Source organism: Heliangelus exortis, chromosome 1 (assembly GCF_036169615.1).
Source record: "Heliangelus exortis chromosome 1, bHelExo1.hap1, whole genome shotgun sequence".
Classification (NCBI taxonomy): domain Eukaryota; kingdom Metazoa; phylum Chordata; class Aves; order Apodiformes; family Trochilidae; genus Heliangelus; species Heliangelus exortis.
In genome coordinates, this window is record NC_092422.1 from 197,574,761 (window position 1) to 197,589,298 (window position 14,538).

The 14,538-nt window shown below is 59.0% G+C and overlaps 1 protein-coding gene across 1 annotated transcript in view; it reads right to left on the reverse strand.

Moving 5' to 3' along the window:
• Positions 1 to 7,035: 7,035 nt before the first annotated feature.
• The window catches only part of SBF1 (SET binding factor 1), a 55,442-nt gene continuing 47,939 nt past the window's right edge, over positions 7,036 to 14,538 (reverse strand). Inside the window, 12 exon segments of the mRNA XM_071734301.1 lie at positions 7,036 to 8,701; positions 9,115 to 9,246; positions 9,347 to 9,434; positions 9,557 to 9,768; positions 9,999 to 10,109; positions 10,262 to 10,495; positions 11,223 to 11,353; positions 11,442 to 11,568; positions 12,053 to 12,238; positions 12,324 to 12,425; positions 13,026 to 13,202; positions 13,712 to 13,893. Coding sequence (XP_071590402.1) covers positions 8,603 to 8,701; positions 9,115 to 9,246; positions 9,347 to 9,434; positions 9,557 to 9,768; positions 9,999 to 10,109; positions 10,262 to 10,495; positions 11,223 to 11,353; positions 11,442 to 11,568; positions 12,053 to 12,238; positions 12,324 to 12,425; positions 13,026 to 13,202; positions 13,712 to 13,893 — 1,781 coding nt within the window. The 3' untranslated portion in view covers positions 7,036 to 8,602.

The following is a 14,538-nucleotide window of genomic DNA, read 5'->3' on the forward strand; positions in this document are numbered from 1 at the left end:
GCCCCAGCCCTGAGCTGCTGCTCCTGCCATGGCTTTTCCATCCTCCTCTTCCTCAGTCTTTGCATTTGGTGGTCCTCATGTCTGATGGCCTTTGTGTCCCGTGGTCCTCATCTTCAGTGGCAGTGACATTGCAGGAAAACTTTTAACTCTTTTGCTGCTCATCTCATCCTCAGAGCAAGGCTCAAACATCACCTCATGACCGACCTGCCCGGGCACTCTGGACCCTGCTCTGTGCAGCATCCATCACCCCTCTGCTCCCCCAGGTCAGACATTGTCCATCTCCTCTGCTTCATCCCCTCTGCCCAGGCTCCCCCTGCATCTCCCCATCCCCCTGCTCTCTGCTGAAGCCCCTGGGGGGGTTTGTCCTCTGTAGGGAGCAGGGACAGAGCCTGGGTGGGAGGTGCAGCTCTGATTTCTGACTCTGTCAGAAAGTGCCAAGAAAACATTCATTGCCTCCTGCCATAAATCACAGAATGGGTTGGGTTGGAAGAGACCTTAAAGATCATCAAGATCCAACCCCTGCCATGGGCAGGGACCCCTCCCCCAGCCCAGGGGGCTCCAAGCCCCATCCAGCCTGGCCTGAGACATCCCCACCAGCCACAGCTTCCCCAGGAAACCTCTCCCAGGCTCTCCCCACCCTCATTTCTCCCCAAGATCTCCTCTCCATCTCCCCTCTCCCAGCTGGAAACCCTTCCCCCTCGCAGGCTCCCATCCCTCCAGGCCCTTGTCCCAAGTCCCTCCCCAGCTTTCCTGGAGCCCCTTCAGGCACTGGAAGGTGCTCTAAGGTCTCCCCATGGGATCCTTCTCTTCTCCAGCCTCAACACCCCCAACTCTCTCAGCCTGGCTCCAGAGCAGAGCTGCTCCAGCCCTCCCAGCAGCTCCAGGGCCTCCTCTGCACTGGCTCCAACAGCTCCGTGTCCTTCTGCTGCTGGGGACCCCAGAGCTGGACACAGCTTTACCCCAGGGGGGGCTCCCCAGAGCCCAGCAAAGGGGGACAATCCCCTCCTGGATATGAAGGCTCCAGCCCCAGAAGCCCCAGTGCCTTTGGTTGGGTTCAGTCCTCTCTCCACTCCAGTTTGATCTCCAGGCAGGTGAGGTGCAGGCAGCTCCCAGGCTGTGACTCCAGGGATCATTCCTAAATCCCTCTCTTCTGAGTGCCTTATGTCCATCCTCATCCCAACAAAAGGGTTTTCTGTTCCTCCTCTTTCTCCATCCCCTCCCAAACCCCACAGAGCCCTTTGGTGCATCCCCCCATCCACATCCCAGCTTCCCATGGGGTTTGAGGACCAAAAGAATGTGGGGAGCTGGAGACTTCTGGGGTCTCCTCTCCAGCTGGTGTCCTGGTCTCTCCCAAAGGAGAAGGAAAGGTGTTTTTTGGGAATGGTTCCCTGGGCTCTGGTGCCTCTGGGGCTGCAGCCCTGGGGGGGTTTCTGTGGAAGGAGAAGGGCAGCAGAGCACTGGGGGGGGAAACTCATGGGGTGAATTCAGGGGACATCCCAGGATGTTTTATTGGGGTCCAACCAAACAAAATGGGCGTTGACTTTGTCCTCCAAGAAACTGCTTCAAAGCACTGAGGACCTGGATGGTGATGGCATTCTGGGTTGAAAGAGAATATTTTTAAAAATAAGTACTTTATTATTTAATATGTAATTTAAATGAAAACCTCGTTTGCCAGGCTGGGTATGTAAATATTGTCCCCTTAGGAAATGTGAGTGTTCCTCTTCTGAATTTTAGTTTGCTGGTTTTTTTGTTTGCTGTTGTTTTGCTTTTTTTTTTTTTTTTTTTTTTAATGAAAAAGCAATTTTTCTGTCTAACAGTCACTGAGAAATGCTTGAAAAGCTTCTGAGGAGCTCTTCCCTCTTTTAGTGCCCCCAGCCCTTGTGTCAGGACAGTGGTTGTGTGGCTGAAAATAATGGAAACGTGGAAAAATTCTGAGTGAAACTGAGGTGGGAGGGAGGGTCCTAGGCTCTGGTTTGGGGATGGATCCGTGGCCTTGGGTGGGATCCTGCAGGTCGATGGCCTCATGTTGGGGCATCCATAAATCCCTGATGGAATGTTTGGGGTTGGAAGGGACCTTAAAGATCGTGGGGGTGAAGTTTCTGGAGGTTTTATTAAGGTGGTGACTGGGAGGGGGGGAACATCAGATGCTGGAGGTGTCCCCAGGTGCCACCATGTGGGGCAGAGCAGGTCAGGGGTGGCTGCAGGGCAAACAAAAGGGTTTCAAATGGAATTTGTTCTGGGATCCACTGGTGTTAAGATCCGAGTTAACTGGTAACACCTTGAGACAAGGCAGAGGGTGGGCTGGGGGGGGGGTTGTGTCCCAGGAGACCCCTGGGGATGCTGCAGGGATGGGGGGCACCCAGCCACCCCCACCCATCCTGGGGGGTCACAGCACCCATGGGAGAGTGGCTGCTGCCTCCTTGGCTGGGCACAAACATCCCAAGGCTTGGGGGCTGGGACCGTGAGGCAGGAGAGACCAGAAAAGTCCTCGGGACTGGAAAAAAGAGAGATTTGGGGTGTCAAAAGAAAATTATTTCTGCTGCCAACCTGGACTGGTGTTTGACTCAGTCGCTCACTTGGTGATTGAGTTAGGAGCAAGAAGGAGAATTCCGTTTGCTGTCTGGGCATGAAATATTTTATCATGGATTTTTTTGTAAATTCTACCCAGAGGGTCAGATCTTCCCTGCTGGTGGCAGCTGTGACACGGAGAGAGAGGACTTTGAGTGCCAGGTGGCAGATCCCAGGCAGGAACAGATCCTGGGAAGGAACAGATCCCAGGCAGGAGCAGATCCTGGGAAGGGGCAGATACTGGGTAGGAGCAGATCCTGGGAAGGAACAGATCCCAGGCAGGAACAGATCCTGGGAAGGGGCAGATCCCAGGCAGGAACAGATCCTGGGAAGGAACAGATCCCAGGCAGGAACAGATCCTGGGAAGGAACAGATCCCAGGCAGGAACAGATCCTGGGTAGGAGCAGATCCCAGGCAGGAGCAGATCCCAGGCAGGAGCAGATCCCAGGCAGGAACAGATCCCAGGCAGGAGCAGATCCCAGGCAGGAGCAGATCCCAGGCAGGAACAGATCCCAGGCAGGAGCAGATCCCAGGCAGGAACAGATCCCAGGCAGGAGCAGATCCCAGGCAGGAACAGATCCCGGGCAGGAACAGATCCTGGGCAGGAACAGATCCCAGGCAGGAGCAGATCCTGGGCAGGAACAGATCCCGGGCAGGCTCGGGCTCGGTGAAGGAGCTGCTGGGTTTTTGTGTCCTGGGCTCTCTCTTCCCTTCCTCCGCTCTCCATCCTCAGTTGTTGATGCACATGGGCACTATTTATATCTGTACATACATAGAGATATTTCTAAATTCACCCGAAACCCATTTTTCTGAGGGCATTTGGGTTTGCACATGACTTCTGGCTTAGCAAGTGTGCACCTCCTAACACAGCTTCAGCCTTGGTACAAATGAAAATAAAAAGCTCCTGGTCCTGGGCAGAGGCAGGAGGGGGGGGTGAGGTCCTGGGGGGGCTCTGCGGGGCTGAGAACAAAATGAATTTTCATGGTAAGATAAAATCCCATTTTCTACTCGTTGCTGTCTTCTCTGGGCGGGTGAAGCTGTGGGGTCAGACTGAAAAAAATGAAAATAACCTGCTGGAGGGTGGTGGTGCTGTGGGTGCTGCTCTCAGCCAGGCTGATGGCAAAGGGGGTGCTGGGGATGGAGCCTCTGTCCCGGGGCAGTTTCTGTCTCTGCCTTTTGCCCCCAGCCCGGGTTTGAGGAGGGAAATGTGAAGTTTGGTGGAAACCTTTTTATCTGGAGCTGCTCCTTTGTGCTTTCACCTTGAGACAGGCTGAGGCGTGTGTGTGTGTGTGTGTGTGTGTGTGTGTGTGTGCGCGCCTGGACACGTGTGTGTGTGTGTGTGTGTGTGTGTGTGTGTGTGTGTGTGCCTGGACACGTGTGTGTGTGTGTGTGTGTGTGTGTGTGTGTGTGTGTGTGTGTGTGTGCCTGGACACGTGTGTGTGTGTGTGTGTGTGTGTGTGTGTGTGTGTGTGTGTGTGTAAATCTGTGTGCATGCATACACACGTGTTCAGGCACACATACACGTGTGCATACGTACATACATACATGTGTACAGGCACACAGGTGTGTACAGGCACATGTATGTGTGTTCAGGCACATGTGTGTCCAGGCACACACACACACACACGTGTCTCACACACACATCACACACACACGTGTCCAGGCACACACACACACACACACAAACACACACACAGACACACACACATCACACACACACGTGTCCAGGCACACACACACGTGTCACACACACACACAGACACAGACACACGTGTCACACACAAACACACACACGTGTCACACACACACACATCACACACACACAAAAACACACACATACACGCACATCACACACACACACACATCACACACACAGAGATACAGACACAGACACACACACACACATTACACACACACATCACACACACACACATCACACACACATGTGTCACACACACACATCACACACACACACACACACACAAACACACACGTGTATTGTCCCTCCCTGGGCCGGGGAGGCTGCGTTGTGGTTCCCCTGGTTCCGATCCAGTTTTCCCCTCCGGGCTGGCTCTGCTCAAACTCAAACCCTTCCTGGGCTCTGCTGTTCCTGACCCGGCCCCATCCTCTTCCCGCTGCCTTCGCACTCAGCATTCGATGTTCTCTGCCCCCTTCTCCTGCTCCCGTCCCCTCCTGGAGTTTTCTCTGGAGCTGTTCCCGTCCCCTCCTTCGGTTCCTGCTCGGGGTTGCTTGGGGACCTTTGGCTCTTGGACTGTTAGCACAAAGCACTTCCCCAAGGCCACCAGGACAGCCCCCGGGTGCCTCCTGAGGCTGAAGGACCCAAACATTTGGGTAAAAATAAAGCGGAACCGTTCGTTGGGTTTGGGTTTTTTTCCTTTTTCATGATGATTTCTCTGCAGGAGAAGCAGGGGCTGTAGCGACCCCGGAGTCAGAGCCTGGAGCTGTCTGGGTCACCCTGGTGTCTCCCGGAGCTCCGGGGGGGTTTGGGACCGTCCCAGGGCTGCATCCCACATCCCTGCATCTTCAGGGGGCTGCAGCTGCTGCCGGTGGAGGTGACGCCCCCCCCGTGTCGGGGTCACAGCCACGGCAGAGCTGACCCCACGGGCGGGGGGGATGTGGTGATTCCTGGACCCCCAGGATGGGGAAGGTGCCAGGAGGTGCCCCCAGCTCTGAGCCCGGGGGCTGCACCGGATCCTTTCGGAACCAAACCCATTCCTGAGAGCCCTGGGAATGCCCCAGGGGTGCCCGGGATGGGGGGTGGGAGGGGGCAGCAGTTTGGGTGGAAAAGCAAAGTGTTTGGGGCTGGGTCGAGGCCTTTGGAATCCCAACCCCCCACCCCCCATCCCCACCCCGCCAGGAGGAGGAGACCTCACTGCAAAGCAATAAGAAATTTCTGTCTGTCCGGGGCTGGGGAGGGTCCCCGGGACCCCCGGGCTGTGGGACCCTGGTGTGGCCTCTCCTGACCCCTGCTCTGCCCGGGCAGGGGGTCCCCAGCTGGGGTCCGGGAGCCGTGGAGTGCAATGACATTAGGGGAGCCTTTTTTTTTTTTTTTTTTTTTCTTTCTCTTTTTTTCTTCTTCATGATGCCTACTGCCCTTAAATGTTGAATCCGGGTCTTTGTAAGCAATGGGTCTGTATCTATGTGTATATATGAGGGACAGATTTTAAATTACTGCCTTTTTTCCCCTGTTTATTTTTCTGAGTAATTCCAGATGTACTTTAGTCTCTCTCTACTGTCAAAACTTTTATATTGTAAATCTGATGATGCTGGTGGCTTTTTTTTTTTTAGTTATTTTGGTTTGGGGTTTTTTGTTTGTTGGTTTTTTGTTGTTTTTTTTTTTTTTTTTTGTAAAAAAGGAAAAAAAAAAAAGAAAAAATAGTAAAAAAAAAAAAAAGTCTGCATCTCTCTATGTTGTCAGTTTTAGGCTGTAAATTCCAACTATCAATAAAAGCTCAAAATTCACGTGCCAGTGGTGGGTTCCTCCATCCTGCAGGACACGCGGTGCCCAGGAGCAGCTGTCACAGATGTTCCCTCTGCGTGGCCCTTCTACCCCTCTTGTCCCTCTTGCCGGATGCTGTCAGCTCCATGGTGAGGAAATTTCAGTCCAGTGGCTCCTCGTGCCAAAAATCCTGAGCGAAAGCTGCTGTGGGGCAGCTGAGGCTGGGACAGGGCTGGGGACACCACCCCGGTGGCTTCTGCTCAGCACGGGTCAGGACTCGGAGCCTCCCCTCCTGCCCTGGAGTTTCTCGGGGGGTTCCTCAAGGGGGTCCCCGTCTTTGGTGGCTGCAGCTCAGTCACTGCTCCTCTGCTTCACGAAGCTTTGGGGTTGGGTCACGGGGACCCAGGTTTGGTACCAGCTGCTCCCAGAGCTCCCCAGCACCCACCAGTGATGGGGAGGGGGTTGGAACCCATCACCCTGTGGGGGCTTCCCAGGGGCCCCTGGAAGGTTCTGGTGCCCATGGAGCTGCCCTCAGAGCCCATCCCGTGCCCACCGTGGTGCTGCTGGGTGACAGGACAGGGGACAGTGGCTTTAAATCAGAGATTTATAGAGTGGGTGTGAGGAATCTGTCCCCTGAGGGCAGTGGGACAACGGCACAGGGTGCCCAGGCAGGGGCTGGGGGGAGGTTTGAGGAGGCTCTGAGCACCCTGACCTGGTGAGGGTCTCCCTGATACTGCAGGGCTTGGACTGGGGGACCTTTGGGGGTCCGTTCCAAGCCAAACCATTCTGGGATCCTATGGGTTCCGGGCAGAACCTGAGGGTTCTGGGTCTGGCTCTGGGTCACAGCACAGGACAAAGGTCCCGGTTTGCCCTGGGGACCAAGGTGTGGGCTGCTGGGCCACCACCTCCTCACCAGACCCTGTCCCTCCCAGCCAGGGGACACCCTTGGGACAGGAGATGAGCTCATGTCCTGTGCCTCTGGGGGGGCAATGAAGCAAAAGGAGATGTTGTCATATTAATTTTTTTATTAAATTCAGTTAGTTTTTTTTTCTCTTTATATAATAACCTTTTCCTCTAGGCACAATACAATACAAGGACTCTGTATGTTTGACACAATGTACAGAAACTTCAATAATCTACAACTGCTCAGGTAAGTTACAAAAAAAAAAAAAACAAAAACAAAAAAACAAACCCAAACAAACAAAACAAAAAAATAAAAATAAAAATAAAAATAACCTCCATGTTACACCAGCTACCGCCACAGCCATCACTGTACAGTAAAACAAAGTGTGGAGGGGGTGTGGGGGGTAAGACTGTACAAAGGGCTCTGCACTGAAATAAAACATTTTACTCCTTTAAAAACAAGAGGGGTGAGGAGCAGCCCGGGCTCGGGGGGGGGCAAGTGGGTCCTGAGCAAGCACCCAGCACCCTCCGGGCTTCCAGCACCCCCAGCCTGGGGGAGGGGGCCAGACCCCCCCCCACCCACCATGTTCACAGCAGTGCAGGGGGAAGGGGCTGCAGGAGCCGGGTCGGTACCGAGATCCCCCTGGGGCTGACGGGAGGGAGGTGGCAGCAGGGGGGACGTGGGGACCCCCTGGACCCCACTGGTGGCAGAGCACGAGCACGGGGAGCCCCGAGGGTGGGGTTTGGGGGGGGGGGGTCTGGGGAGGTGGTGCCCCCCGGGGGTGTGAGCTGTGCAAAGCGAGCGGGTGGCACCTGCCAGCACCCCTGTCCCCTGCCCTGCTGGGGACCCTCAGCCACCGGGGTGCTGGGGGCTGTCCCCACCACACCAAGGGACAGAGGGGACCTCAGCAGGGCACTGTGGTGGCCGCAGCATTTGGCACCTCCCGTGCCTGTGAGTGTCCCCCCCCCCCCCGAGTGACAGCAAGCCTGGCCATGGAGGTAGAGCCTGTCCCCAGCCAGGATGGGGACCCCCTCCCTGCCTCTCTGTGACACAGAGTGGCCGTGTCCCTGTCCCCTCCCACCCCCCCCAGGCAGACCATGTGTGGGGCTGGGACCCCCGAGGCTCAGGGGCTGCTGGACGGGGGGGTCAGGGTGGTCCCAGTGCTGTGGGGGACACAGCACCCCAGGCTGCAGGTCCCCAGGTCCCCAGGGACACACTCAGGGGTCTCAGGGGGGGGAGCAGGGCTGTGTGTGTGCGTGTGTCCCACGGATGCCATGCGGGTGGTGGGGGATGAGGGGGGGGCAGCTGCTTCCTCCAGGGTGGGGGGACAAGCACGGGTCTCCCCCACCAGAGCAGGTGGGGCACGGGGTCATCACAGGGCTCAGACAGGGCTGGGGGGGGCACACGGGGCAGGCCAGGCTCCCACCCACACCCCCCCACCCAGAATTCCTCCTCTCTGCAGTGTCACAGTCCTGTCCCACCCGGGACGCGTGGCCGCGGGGTCCCCTGGTGGGTGGGAGAAAAGGGGGTGAGGGGGCAGCTCCTGTGCCCCACGGCTCTGCCCCACGGCTCTGCCCCACGGCTGTGCCTGCGGGGGGTGGGTGCCCACGGGGGGTGGGTGCCCACGGGGGGTGGGTGCCCACGGGGGGGTGGGTGCCTGGAATGGTGTCTCAGGCGTCGGACAAACAGCTCTGGATGCGGTCGATCCACTGCTGGGCCACCTGCACGTCCTGGGCACAGAAATTGTAAACTCGTTTTGTTGTCTTCAGCTGCAGGGAGAGAGAATCACAGAATGTCAGCTGGGAAGGGACCCCCGGGTCCCCTGCTCCAACCCTCCTCACGTCACTGCTGATGTCCCTGCACCCCCTGAGCTGAGACTTCAAACTTCCCAAAGTGGGGGAGTCCACCCCAGTGTCTGTGTCCTCAGGGGAACAGTCCATTTCCTCCTGTGTCCAATGGGAATCCCCCCAGGAGCACCTTGTGCCCATTGCCCCTTGTCCTGTCCTTGGGACTCCTTGGGAACAGGGAGTCTCCAGCTGCTTTGGAGCCCCCTTTGAGTCCTGGACTGTGGGAATCAGGTCACCCCTGAGCCTCCTCAGAGTTTTCTCAGCCTCAGAGAGGAGGTGAGGGGGGACAGAGCCCCCCGCCCCAGACAGCCCCCCTGAGCCCCAGGCCCACTCACATCAAAGAAGGCTTTCTCATCCACTGTCTTGGGGGCACCCATGGTGGGGGTCCCCGGGGTGATGGACTCCACCTCAGCCAGGTCGATGATGCCCTTGCACTCCGTGTCCATCCGACTGTCGTAGTACCGCAGCTGTGGAGAGATGGGGACAGGGGGACAGGGGAACAGAGCCCTGAGCTGCTGCAGGGACAGGGGGACAGAGGGACAGCCCTGTGCTCCCTGCCCCTGGTACCTGATGTTTGGTTTTATCCAGCACGAACCAGCGGGGCTTCCAGGGTTTCATGAAGGCTCCTTTCTTGTACAGGGACCCCTCGTAGGACCTGCGGGGCCGGCAGAGCGTCAGGCAGGAGGGGACAAGGGGCAGGGTGGGCTGTGACACCCCAGTGAGGAGGGGACCGGACCCAGCAGCCCCCCGAGGGTCCCCCCAGTGCCCCCCCCTTGCCTGTTCTCGCTCTCAGACATCTGGAAGTGGCTGTAGAGGGTGGGGGTGCTGCGGCGCCCGCCCGCCTTCCCGCTGGAGGGGGTGGAGGTGCTGCTGGTGTCACTGTCCAGGCTGAGGTTGAGGGTGGAGCCCACCCCCCCCTCCTGCAGGTAGACCCCCAGGGAGCGGCGGTGGTGGGAGAGCCCCGAGGACATCAGGAGGGAGCTGGGGGTCTGCAGGGAGCAAGAGGGAGAGGAGTGAGGGGAGAGATGGCACCAAGAGCCTGAGAGGGATGGGAGGACAGCAGGACAGAGCCCAGGGGCACAGGAGCAGCACCCTGGAGGAGATAACACCCTGGAGAAAGGACCCCCAAGGAAGGGGGGCTCTAACACCCTGGAGAAAGGACCCCCAAGGAAGGGGGGCTCTGCCCTGTCCCCCCTCCTCCCCCCCAGCCCCCACCTACCCGGCTGCCCTCCTGCTTGGCCTCGGTGCGCTGGGAAGCTTTGACCTTATCCCACGTCTCCTTCCAGCGCTCCGGGATCTGCCCCAGCTCCATCTCCAGGTTCTGCAGCTCCTGAGGGGCACTGAGACATCAGCCCAGGAGGGGACAACACCCCCTGGGACCACTGTCCCTGTCCCAGGGAGGGCTCAAAACACGTGGAATTTAAGGTCCCTCCAACCCAAACCATGACCCCAAATCTGGGAGCAGGGCCCAGCCCCTCTCACCTCCAGCAGTTTGGAGATGGCATCGGGCTCCAGGCGGCTGCAGTTGTCATAGCAGGGCCAGATGACCTTGCGCTTGGTCTGGGGGGCACCCGTGTCCTGACGGTCCCCATCCTCCACCTGCTCCTGCTGCCCCTGTGCCAGCTCCCAGTCGTAGGAGGGGCCCTCGGAAAGAGTCTCCTCCGTGTAGTAGTCCCACACCTTCAGGTTGGAAATGTTGCTGTAGGGCCTCAGCACCTGTGGGAGCAGCAGGGGGACAGTCAGGGTGACACTGCAGGCACAGCCTGGCCAGGTGGGACACGAGTCCCTCCACAAGGAGCTTCCCCCAGGAGTGATGCTTTCTGAGCAGCAATGAGAAAACCAGGAGGAGCTCCAGGAAAGCTGGGGAGGGACCTGGGGCAAGGGCCTGGAGGGATGGGACCCTGCGAGGGGGAAGGGTTTCCAGCTGGGAGAGGGAAGATGGAGAGGAGATCTTGGGGAGGGAGGGAGGGAGGGAGGGAGGGAGGGAGGGAGGGAGGGAGAAATTGTTTGGGGTGAGGGTGCTGAGCCCCTGGGTGCCCAGGTTGCCCCCAGAAGCTGTGGCTGCCCCATCCCTGGGGGTGTTGAAGGTTGGATGGGGCTTGGAGCCCCCTGGGCTGGGCGAGGGGTCCCTGCCCATGGCAGGGGTGGAAGCAAAATGATCTTCAAGGCCTCTTCCAACACAAACTATTCCATGGTTCCACGATTCTATGATCTGCTGGAAAGCCATGGCTGGAGCACAGGAGGTGTCAGAGCTGCTGGAGGCTCTGGCCAGGATGGAGCCCATGGCAGATCCCACCCCCACCCGCTGGGCCATGCACCCAGGTGGTTGTGTGCTTGGCTCCATGTGTTTGAGGAGACCCCAGGGTGCTCCTGGAAGGCCTCACCCAAGCTGTCCCCACCATGCTGGGGGTTGGGCTGGGCCAGGGGGGAGCAGAGCTCTCACCTCCCCATCCTCAGGTGCATACATGTAGTTGAAGAAGATGGGGGCTTTCTTGTTGAGGCGGTCGATGTAATCCCAGATGGATTTGCAGACCTGCTGGCTCTTCCGCTCCCCCTTCTCCTCGTACAGGACCCCTGTGGAGGAGGAAGAGGAGGGGAGGAAGATTATTTGGGGGAAGGCAGGGGGCTGCCCCACGCCCTGGGGCCCCGGGCGCTGCCTCACCCAGCTCGATGCGCTCGTAGTCAGAGTCCAGCAGGAAGGTCCGGAACCGGTTGGAAATGTAGTGGTAGCTGAGGAACTTCAGGTAGTACTGACTGAACTCAAACTCCATGGGGAACTGCAGGTGGATCTGCAAAGGGGCAGCAGGGGTGAGACCACCAGGACACACGGACAGCAGGAGGGCTCTGGACTCACTCACAGAACCATCACAGAACCCTTCTGGTTGGAAAAGACCTTTGGGATCATTGGGGTCGACCATTCCCCCAGCAATGCCAAGAACACCACTGATCCACGTGCCAAGGACACCACTGATCCACGTGCCAAGGACACCACAGGTAAGGTGAGAGAAGAGACCAACCCCCACCTCACTACAGCCTCCTTTCTCGGAGAGAGCCAGAAGGTCTCCCCTCAGCCTCCTCTGCTCCAGGATCAACACCCCCAGGGCCCTCAGCTGCTCCTCACAACTTCTCCAGACCTTCTCCTTGCTCTCCAGACCCTTCCCCAGCTCCATTCCCTTCTCTGGACACTCACCAGCCCCTCAATGTCTCCCCTGGGGTGAGGATCCCCACTGTCCATCCCACCCTGGTGCCACCCTGCCAGCCCTGGGAGCTCACCTGGTGCACACAGTCCAGGAACTGGAGGAAGATGGGGGCAAAGCCACTGCTCTGCCCAGCCAGGGTCTGTGCCCCACGGTGGCTGAAGCGGTGCCCAAAGGACAACCACTCCTTCTCCACCAGCAGGCGGAAGCCCTCCAGGGTCCTGTAGTAGGGGTCTGACAGCAGCTGCACCAAGGAGACCACCTGCAGGGGACAGGGAGGGCACTGAGGTGCTGGTGAGGACGTGGCCACGGGCAGCTGTGGCACCGGGTGGCCACAAGGCTCCTACCTGTGTGGTGATGTCCCAGCCATCCTCCAGGCTGACCAGCACCGAGGAACCCGTGTCCAGGAGCTCCACCACCAACACTGAGATCTGCAGGATCTTGTGGAGCTGCCAACACAAGGGCCAAGAGTTACCAGGGCACAGGAAATCTGACTCTGTTGTCTTTAGGAACAACCTTCTTTGTTCTGCTCTCCTGTTCAGCCATGGATTTCCCCTTCTTGTGGATGACAATATGTTAATTAATGCTGCAGGACAGGAGCATGGGAGGAACTTCTTTACTGGAAGGGTTGTCAGGGCCTGGCCCAGGCTGCCCAGGGCAGGGCTGGAGTCCCCATCATCCCTGGAGGGGTTTCAGAGCCCTGGAGATGTGGGGATGAGGGACATGGGGCAGTGGTGGCCTTGGCAGTGCTGGGGGAAGGGCTGGAACTGAAAACCTTAAAAGGTTGAAAGGTGAGCCCCTGGCCCAGGTCACCCCCAGAAGCTGTGGCTGCCCCGTCCCTGGCAGTGCCTCAGCCCAGGTTGGATGGGGCTTGGAGCAACCTGGGCTGGGGGAGGTGTCCCTGACCATGGCAGGGGTGGCACTGGGTGGGCTTTAAGGTCCCTTCCAGCCCAATTACATGACTCTGGTATGATTCTACAACAGCCACCAGGCAAGGGTCCTACCATGGGGACAGACCAGGCCCCCCCAGACCCTGGGTGACAACTGACCTGGGACAGCCACTCAGACTCCTCCAGGGACCTCAGGTAGGCAGGGCTGGGCTCGGTGGCAGCACAGCCAGGCACACAAGCCTTCATCAGCTTCTTGAAACTGGCCTTGACCTGCCGCACGTCGAACACCTCGATGGGCACCACCTCCCAGTGCTGCAGCGGGTCTGGCTTCACCCCCTGAGGGAGCAGAGACTCAGGGACAGCCCCAGAGACCCCCCAAGTCTGCCCCCAGAAGCTGTGGCTGCCCCATCCCTGGCAGTGTCTCAGCCCAGGTTGGATGGGGCTTGGAGCACCCTGGGCTGGTGGGAGGTGTCCCTGCCCATGCAGGGGTGGCACTGGGTGAGCTCCAACCCAAACCATTTTTAATTCCATGTTTTTTCCCTTGTGACCAAGGCTGTACAGGTGTAGACACTGTGCTGGTCTCAAGGCTCTGAATTCCCATGGGAGAGGTTGGAGCTGGATGCCCTTCCACTCCCCTCCCAACCCAACCCAACCCCTCCCAACCCAACCCAACCCAACCCAACCCAACCCAACCCAACCCAACCCAACCCAACCCCTCCCAACCCAACCCCTCCCAACCCAACCCAACCCAACCCAACCCCTCCCCTCCCAACCCCTCCCAGCCCCTCCCAACCCCTCCCAATGTGGGACGTGGAGGCTCCTGTGCTGGGCCACCCCCGTGTTACCTTCAGCTGGGACTTGTCCCCGATGATGTAGAGGGACGCCCGGTGCTGGCGCAGGAAGCTGTGCTCGGCGCTGCCGTTGTGCTGGGTGCCCACCAGCTCCTTCCCGGCCAGGCGGGACCCGATCTCCACGTTCAGCCCATAGCTGCTCAGCCGCCCGCTGGCCCGGATGCTGCCCCACTTCCCTGCAGGACACCCCGCTGGTCAGGGGGGGCCCGGCTGCCGGGGGGGCTGCGGTGGCACCCGTGTCCCCTCCCGCCCGCTGGGCTGGCACCCGGCAGCTGGAGGGGGAGGTGGGGGCCCAGGTGTCCCCCCGGAGCACGTGCTGGGAAGGTGCTGGCTCCAGGTTTGCTCCTGCTCCTGCTCCTGCTCCGTGCTGGTGCTGCAGGAATTCCTGCCCCGTGGACACCCGGACCACCCCTGCTGCTGTCACAGCCCCTCACCCCAACCCAGCCTGTGCCAGGACCCTCCCCTGGCCACCAGCATCTGTCCCTGGCCACCAGCATCTGTCCCTGGCCACCACTGCCTGTCTCTGGCCACCACTGCCTGTCTCTGGCCACCAGCATCTGTCCCTGGTCACCAGCATCTGTCCCTGGCCACCAGCATCTGTCCCTGGCCACCACTGCCTGTCCCTGGCCACCAGCATCTGTCCCTGGCCACCACTGCCTGTCCCTGGTCACCACTGCCTGTCCCTGGTCACCACCACCCAGCCCTGGTCACCAGCACTCAGCCCTGGCCACGACATCCTGTCCATGGCCACCATTGCCTGTTTCTCACAACCACCACCCAGCCCTGGCCACCACACCCAACCCTGGTCACCAATATCTGTT